The 8,351-nt window shown below is 46.4% G+C and overlaps 1 protein-coding gene across 1 annotated transcript in view; it reads left to right on the top strand.

Moving 5' to 3' along the window:
• Positions 1 to 2,491: 2,491 nt before the first annotated feature.
• The window catches only part of ITGA4 (integrin subunit alpha 4), a 33,868-nt gene continuing 28,008 nt past the window's right edge, over positions 2,492 to 8,351 (top strand). The window contains exons 1-2 of the mRNA XM_026052079.1: positions 2,492 to 2,688; positions 2,926 to 3,047. Of these exons, the coding sequence (XP_025907864.1) occupies positions 2,492 to 2,688; positions 2,926 to 3,047 (319 nt within the window). The remainder of the gene's footprint in view (positions 2,689 to 2,925; positions 3,048 to 8,351) is intronic.

Genomic DNA, 8,351 nt, shown 5'->3' with positions numbered 1-8,351 from the left:
GTACAAATAAATGTATATAATTTATTATGTTCTTATTTTCTTTATAAATATTCTTACCTTGCTTTCTGCATTGGTTCCACCTTTTCTAAAAGTTCTCCTTATCTCCAACAAAACTCAAACTCTATTACATGGTTTGGTCAATTCTGCATTAAGATTTTGCTCTCCCACCTGGCCACAACCCAAAATCTCAAGTATTTTTTGAAATAGTGGTTTCTCACATTTCAGTATTGATTTCTCTTCCACCCAGTTCACATCTGCATCACATACACAGCTGTTCACATGCTCGCTTTATTGTCTTTCCTGTCAGCTAAGATGCCTGGCAGCAGCTCAATCCCTTTTTCTCTCCTCCCACAACGGCTACAAATACAGGCCACAGTGTTTGATTGCTTGCAGTTGTACATGGTTGCTGCAAGTATTTGCAAAATGATAGACAGGTATGGTCTTGAAAAAGAGCAGAAAGGACAGCGATGTTTAGGACTTAGGATTGCTGAGGAAAAGCACGCATGGAAACTGTGAAAAGTTCTTTGCTCCCCCTACCTTCAGGGAAACAGAACTTTGTGAAAAAGAAGTGGACCCAAGGACATTGTCGATCTCTCAGAGAAAACCTACTAGTTTTCAAACACCAGCCAAGTGCTTAGTACAGGGACAAAACAATGTTCCCAGCAATTAAACCACAGTTCTGAGTTTCAGTTTTGAATCATGCTTGCTTTGCCACTTTCAGAATGACAGAAACAACACAGACTGGTAGAAAAGGCAGATTCTCAGCTGCTGTTGATTGTTGTAACTCCTTGAAGTCAGTAGTTCAAGGAAGATGAACAGCACCTGAGGAGCTGTTTAACTTGTTTGCTTTACACAGTATGGCCTCTGCTCCACATGAGGATTATCTGGGGGAGGGCTCTGATGGCTCTAGAGGTGAGTACCTTAAAAAGACATACTGCAGACAAACTGCAACATGATCTTGCAACATGCTGACCTCATTTAAGGAGCTGCACATCTGAAGGCATTTAGTGCAAAACAAGATGCATTGCTTCTGGTAGTTGCTCAGCATTTTGACCAAGTATTAAATTTTCCACTGACGTCAGCTGAATGGATATAGCTTTGTGTCAGAGAAGCTTGAAATGCTGTTTTAAGTTTCACTGGGACAAGGTTCTCTACCATCCCACACTTACTCTTAATGCATGTAATTTTTACCACTTGAATTGATACCCATTTTGTCAACTAGGTTCAGTAATGTTTCATAACAATATTTTATATTGAGGAAGTTCTTTGGTTTTTGCTCCTTAGACTCAAAATACCAGTATTCATAGCTACATTAATGGATTAGCATTACAGCAGTAGGGAAACTCCGAAAGGCAATGGACCTTGATGAGGCAAAGTTTGTGGCCTGAAGTGACAGCCTCAATTTCAGTTGAACATAATTCAGTAGAAGCTAAATCAAGACTTGATGACTGACTTCAGAAAATGCACATAGCAAAGCTCCTCTTTATGACCAAGACAGACTTTCCAAGATCTCCTTCATGATACTAAAGTTTTTCTTTCATGCTGTTTGATCCGATGGCTAATAATTCTGCTCCAGAAAGAAAACTGGACAGGAATGTGAAAAGATTTKGGTAAAATGTAGGGGGAAAAAAAAGTGATGGGGGAGAAGGAGTATTGTGACTTCTTCCTGTGTAGAAAGAAGAAGTCAGCATCAGATACCATTTTTGTGCAACACAGGGCTCTGAAGGGACTCAGAAGGATCATTCATAAGTCCCACCAATCAATACAGTCCACAGCCCTATATCTGTCCCACGTTTTATCCTGCCCAATACTGTCCTAAATCCAGGTTACCTTAACAAATGCTTCCTGTTCTCTACTGCTGAGACCCCAGTTTTAGGGTTCAAATACCACCTCATCACCAAAACGAAAAGGCAAAAAGATCCCCTCAATGCAATGGCCATGCAGGAAGTCTTGCAACAACATGACACTGAGATCATTTTAAGAAGATGTAATATAACCATGTAAGTTTCTTCCAGAGAAGATGATCCCCCAGCTTTGGCTAATATTCTCAGGCTAGAACTGAGATGAGACCCATTTCAGGGAAGAGGAAATTGAAATAAGYGAGTTCAGTTATTTCAAGGGCAGCTGGGGTGGTAAAGGAGCATTTTAGGGCAAACCTAGTCTATCTCCCCCCTGCAACCATCACAGCAATCCCTCGCACCCCCGGGCAGCGCGGGCCGGGGAGGCGGCAGCGCCCTAGCACACACAGCTCTGCCCCGCGGCCAGCAGGGTAGGGGCGCCCCGGGACCCCAGCGCAGCAGCCGGGGGGCCGAGGGGCAGGGCAGCGGGGAGAAGGGGCGGGCGGTCCGGCCCGGCGCCCCCGCCCCGCGCCCGCCTCGCCTCGCCGCCGTCCCGGGGCGGGGGCCGGCGCGGGGAGGAGGCAGCGGCGGAGCGGGAAGGCAGCGGCGGGCACCGTCTCCCTCCCTCTCTCGCTGCCGGCCGGCCGGCAGCCATGCGGAGCGCCCACGGGGGCTCGGCGCGGGGGGCTGCCCCGCTGCCCTCGTCGCTGCTCCTGCTGCTGCTCTGGCACCGCCTGCCCGCCGCGCGGCCCTACAACCTGGACACGCAGCACCCGCTGCTCTTCCAGGGCGGCAACGGGACCCTCTTCGGCTACTCGGTGCTCCTGCACCGCCACGGCGGCGAGAGCTGGTGAGGCGCGGGGCGGCGSGGGGCTCGGCCGCGCAGCGGCTGTCGACGCTTCTCTCGCGGCCGGTACCTAGAGCCTGGGGGGCTCGTCGTGGGAGCCCGGGCGGCTCCGGCCGGCGGAGCGCGGCGGGCGCTTTTTCCCTGTGCCGCCTGTCCCCCCTCCCTTCTCCTCCGGGACGCGCCACAAGTTTGCGCGGCGGCCCCGTCCCGTCCCGTCACGCCGCCCTCTCTCACCTGCAGGCTCGTCGTGGGCGCCCCCCGCGCGAACTGGTCCGCCAACAGCTCCGTGGTCAACCCCGGGGCCATTTTCCGCTGCCGCATCGGAGGGAACCCCCGCGGGGACTGCGAGCAGCTCCAGCTGGGTGAGTAGCGGCGAGGCCGCCTGCAACGGGCGCKTGTAACGGCCGCGCGAGCGCGTGCCAGGCGGGCGCGTGTAACGGCCGCTTGTAACGGCCGCGCGAGCGCGTGCCAGGCGGGCGCGTGTAACGGCCGCTTGTAACGGCCGCGCGAGCGCGTGCCAGGCGGGCGCGTGTAACGGCCGCGCGAGCGCGTGCCAGGCGGGCGCGTGTAACGGCCGCTTGTAACGGCCGCGCGGGCGGCTGTAACGGTCGCTGTGGCGCGTGCAGAGCGGCGGCTCGGGCTGGTCCGCGCGCGCCTCGAGGGGCCCCTCGAGGCTGAAGCCCTCGCGCCCAGGGTCGCACGGGCGCTGTCCCCGAGCGGTAGCAAAGCCGGCGCCTCCTTTTTTATTTCTTTTCCCCATGGAGAGAAGCGCAGCGGAGCTTGCTCAGGGGAACGAGGCTGGGGTGGTGTGCCCGTTTCCACTGCGCTTTCTTGCGCGCGCGTTTCGGCCCCTGCTGCCGGGCCCTTGGGAGGGTGCCGGTTCTYTCCCTCTCTCATGTTTGCCTTCAGAAGGCTGGTTCAGCTTCTTGAGCAGCTCACTCAGRGATGGGTTAAAATCACCAGCTCTCCTCAAAGTATCCCCCTGGCAAAGCCACCCTCAAGCAAGGGTGCAGCACCACGCAGTGCTCCTAGATGCTTCCCACCTGCCAGCGTACTGGAAAACTGAACTTTGGAGAGGGGCAAAACTCCTCACCACACGGTCAAGTTTGCTGGCCTGCAGTTAGCCTAACCTCTCTGCCTCCCCTGTCCTCACGCAGTGGGAGGCTGCCAAGTCCTGSAGGCTCTCGCTCAAAGCGAGGCTTCTCTGCAGCTGCTGGCTGTGCAYGTGTTGTTGCTCTGGCCTCTGTTCTTGTCCTACTTGCATATAGACTTTCAAACTCTACCCTCGCATTATGCATTGAGAGTTTCCTGAACTTTCCCGCTTGCTATAAATCAGAAGTCACTGGATCCGTTAAAACTGTGCCCTTGCCGCCCAATAAGGATAAAAGCGCGGGAAAAGCTTTTCAACCAGCAAAAGCGATAAAGCGCCATGGGCTGATGTGTCTTCAGGGCAGGAATACAAGACGTTATGACAAAAATGTTATTCTAATAACATTTTAATGTTATTATTCTAATAACATTTTAATGTAATTTCTTCATGCATAGCATTTTACATCCATGCATAGTTGGACATAGAAGCAACAGCTTTCAGCCAGTTTTCCAGCAGCTGGAAATAAAAGTTATTTTTCACACTTAAGCTGCAGAAAGCGAACCTTCATCAGTGGTGCTTTCTTTGMAAAAGACAGCACTTGCTTATAGACAGAACTGCAATTAAACATATTCCAGACAAGGTGGTTCTCTTTGAGTAATGTCATTMCAACACTAGATGTATTGAAAAATGATAAAGAACTCTTCTCCAACCTCTTGTCTATAAGAGGAAATTTGGAAAGGTCAGAGAATTCAACTAAATGGATAAAACGGCAGATGCTAAAAGGCACTAAATCCCTGCTTCTGGAGTGGAGTAATAGCAGTCTTTGACTACATGAGGGAAAGAAAAGAGGGAAAAGGTCCTAGGGTTTGAGTTTGTTTGTAAACTACTGGTGTCCTGCAGTATTTCTTTATTAATTTGGACAGTGGAGAAACGAACTCTAAAAAAGTAACTCAGTGGCTTCTTCTCAGTTGTTATGATGAGTTGATGAACAAGTTTGTGGTCCTAAGGGCTTGGTTTAGTGAGTCTCCCATTCCATATTTAGAGACTGCATATACACAGTAGTGTTTACTGCCTTACTCTGCCCTTTTAAAAGTAGTGAGACCACAAAGAGAAGCAGAAATTTTACAAAGTGTTTATTCCTTTAGTGCTAGGCAACTTCTTGATAACACCATGCTAGTTCTGCGGTATTTCTAAAGATAAGTAGGTACTTGAAAGCAGTGTTACATGTGAAGTGAGGTCAATAAAATAGCCACACCGTGCTGTGGTGCACGGGATGTAAATTGAGCGGGATAAGGTTTTTGGTAAGGGTTTGGATTTGAGTAAGCTGCTACCTGTGTGCTGAGCAGTCACAGAAATGCGCAAGGGAACTTTGAATTGCAAAGTTAAACTTAATTATCTCTTATGTAGCTCATTCAGACTGTCAGCAGCTTTTGGTTTTGATGGCTTAATCTAGACTATGTCTTTCAATCAGTGACCTCCTCCTCCTTCTGCTTGTCTTTTTTCCATTGACAAGTTTGGGTTCTGATCTCTTAGAACAGGATTTCTTTGGAAAACTGGGCAGGATGTATTATGTTGCTGGGACAGGAGAGTTCAGAGATAGCATTTTATCTTTTTCTTCAATGCTTGAATTCTTTTTTTCAGTGTAAGGGCCTCTGAACTAATAACTCTAGTTACAAGTCAAAGAAATGTAAAGATGATAACAGGAAATATAGGTCACTTTTTTCCCCCTAATATCAGAATAATAAAAGGAAATGAAGTACTTAGGCATAGGAATATTAAATTATCTTGTTGCCATTTTTCAATAAAGTAGCCTTAAAACTAGTAAAAGATTCTTGCCCAGTTGTACAAGATGCCTCTGATGACACAAAATTGCTCTTATTTGGGAAGGGCAAGCACTGGGGGAGGTGTCACACAATCCTGTCTGGCTCCTTAATAGAGAAAGATTTGCTGGAAACAATTCTGTGCTGCACTCATCCCGGCATCTGGAAATAGCTCATCCAAGCATAATTTGGAGAATTTTAATGTTGTTTGGGATGCTAGAGACCAGGGCTAGTTTAAAAACCAAGAGGAGTCATAAGAGACACTGTCTAATTTTTGTTTTCCCAGCCCCACACTTGTACCATAAATCTCTCGATTGCTGAATGGAAGCATAAAGTGTTGAGAGTCTCTCCTCATTGTAGCACTGCTGTTTTGTCAGTGCTTTCAAGTACTCTAGGCCGTTGATTTATTTGTAGTTGGATTCTTTTTAAATGATGACTTAGGTTAGATGCAGAGGCTTTTAACCAAATAGTGTACGCAAATACGCCCAGTGCTTCAAGTTCATTATTTAGAGAACTAAGYGCCAATATTTTTTGGTACTGACTGACTGTACTCTAGTAATTTTGAATTTCTAGAATGTTAAGACCTTGCCCATGTCAGTTTGGGGCAATCATAAATTACTGCAGAGTTGAAGCATAATGTTCTTCTAATGTTTTTGCTTAGTATATTTTGGACTTGCAAAAGCATAAAGACTTGCAAAAGCACAAAATTATTCTCTGTTTTGAAACTGAGTGTGATTTATTTGCTAATAGCATGSAATATGATTTGTAAAATTTGCCATCCAGGCTACCAAAAAAATTTCAAATACAAACTTACACAGTTCTAAATTCTAATGCAGATTCTTTAAAATGAAGTCAAAAAGTATTGKCCCACAGTATCGCTCTTCCTGTAAGTCCTTTGTAAATTTAACCTATGAACAAATTATCCTCTAGCACCCCTAGCTGAATCATTCCTGTGGAGAAGTGAACAGTTAACAGCTTTTCCCAAAAGACTAACTTACATTTTTTCAGCTTGATCACAGTACACTTTTTTTTCTTGTTTTTGGCCTGAGGAAGTTTGGCTTTTTGATCTTACTTGCCCTGGTCATAACCTGCCAGTGATTTAGTTTGAAATAGCCTTATGAAGACAGGACCATTTTCACCTAGCTCTGTTCTAGAGTTGCGGGAACAGCTCCTACCTAAGTCAATGTTTTGGTGAAGACAGTTGGTTGCCAACCCCTATCAAATCTCCAGAGAGAAGATCTAGCCCTGGTTGAAYGAACCAAGTCTTGTGAGGCCCTGGTGTCTAAGAAGCGGGTAGAAGGAGGATTGTCAACCATGCAATAGGCTTCACAGTTTTAATCAGCTAGCAATAGGAGCRGAGGAGTTCTGGGAGGACAGAAAGGCCTGTGAGAGGCTGTTGAGAGCTGCAGCAAATGATATAAAACCAGCTTCTCAGTTGACACAGCAAACATCAGCACCGAGTCCTTGCAGCCAGAGCTGTAAGTGGCTTTTTAAGTTGTGATCTTATTTCTGTGTTGCTTCTGTGGATGTGTAGAGCAGCGATAAGAACCAGAGTGTTGCTGCCAGCTGTGTAATGTACCTGGATAATTACTTATCTTTGGGTGCCTCTGCGGCAGCACGTGCTCCTTCTCCCTGGGGCACCCGGGCTGCCAYGTCCTCTGCAGCTTGCACAGCGCTTCCCCACTGCTGGTGCAGACAAGAGCATTTTCTCTTCTCTTTGGATAAAACCCTGATCATGTCCTACCCCTGCTCATCCTTGTGCCGTTGAGCTTCTCTCTTGCTCCCAAGGGCCTGTTATTTTGAAGGTGTTTGCGTACTTGCTAGTCCGAGAAAAAGCATCAAGACAGAAGGACAAAGAGAATGTGAATGAAAATCTTATGCTAGAGTCAAGGAAAAGGGGAATACAGTCCTGTGAACACAAATGAATGGAAGGTTTTGGGTTTTTTTATTTTGTTTTGTTTTTGTTTTGCTTTCTCATTATGGACCTCAGTATTAGAACCAAGGAAAAAAGTGTTAAAACAAACAAAACTTCCTTTGGCTTCTAACACCACYGCTACCTGATCTTGCTTGACTTGCTAACAGAAAGTCTCTGAAAACCTCTTTAAGATGGAAATTTATGATGCTGGTCATAAATAAATGGAGTTACTACAAGCAGCTTTTGTGATTTAACGGAGTATTAATTCCTAAGCATGGCAATGAAAGAGAATATTGTTTCTGAGAGGACTTACATCGGATTTACATGCTTTACAATTCATACAAACCATGGAAATGTCTTCCTGAGGTAGGAAGGTCTTCCACATGATACAATGAGAATTCAAACTTGTGTGTGAAAACTTTGGCAAGGTGCAGGCTATGTTCAATACATGGAAAATCGTCACTGGCATTTGCAAATTCAGAAGCTTCTCACTTAGACCTTAGCCTACAAAAGACTAAGACTACCTTACCTACAAAAGACTAAGACTACCTTCATCTTTTTGTCAGAGCAAGTAGAAAATGCTGTGTGTGGAAAAAGAAGGGGTGAGATAGTAAGGAAATGAAAGAAATCAAGGTCACAACAGTTGTCACATGCTAGTAGGGAGTGAGCTCTGGAATAAGAATGACTCTTGAGTTTTCCTATGGATGCTTTCACTGAGTTCTTTTTTTTTTTAATTTTAACCATACAGTAAATGATTTTCTTGATTCTATTAAACTATTTTCCCCCCTCAAAAAGTCTATTAAATTATTTTCCCCCCTCAAAAAGGCTCTGATGTCCTAAA

This window comes from Nothoprocta perdicaria, unplaced genomic scaffold (genome assembly GCF_003342845.1).
Source record: "Nothoprocta perdicaria isolate Ctin4 unplaced genomic scaffold, notPer1 scaffold_83, whole genome shotgun sequence".
Taxonomy (NCBI): Eukaryota; Metazoa; Chordata; class Aves; order Tinamiformes; family Tinamidae; genus Nothoprocta; species Nothoprocta perdicaria.
The sequence above is the reverse complement of the archived record's forward strand: the minus strand, read 5'-3'. Positions and strand labels throughout refer to the sequence as shown.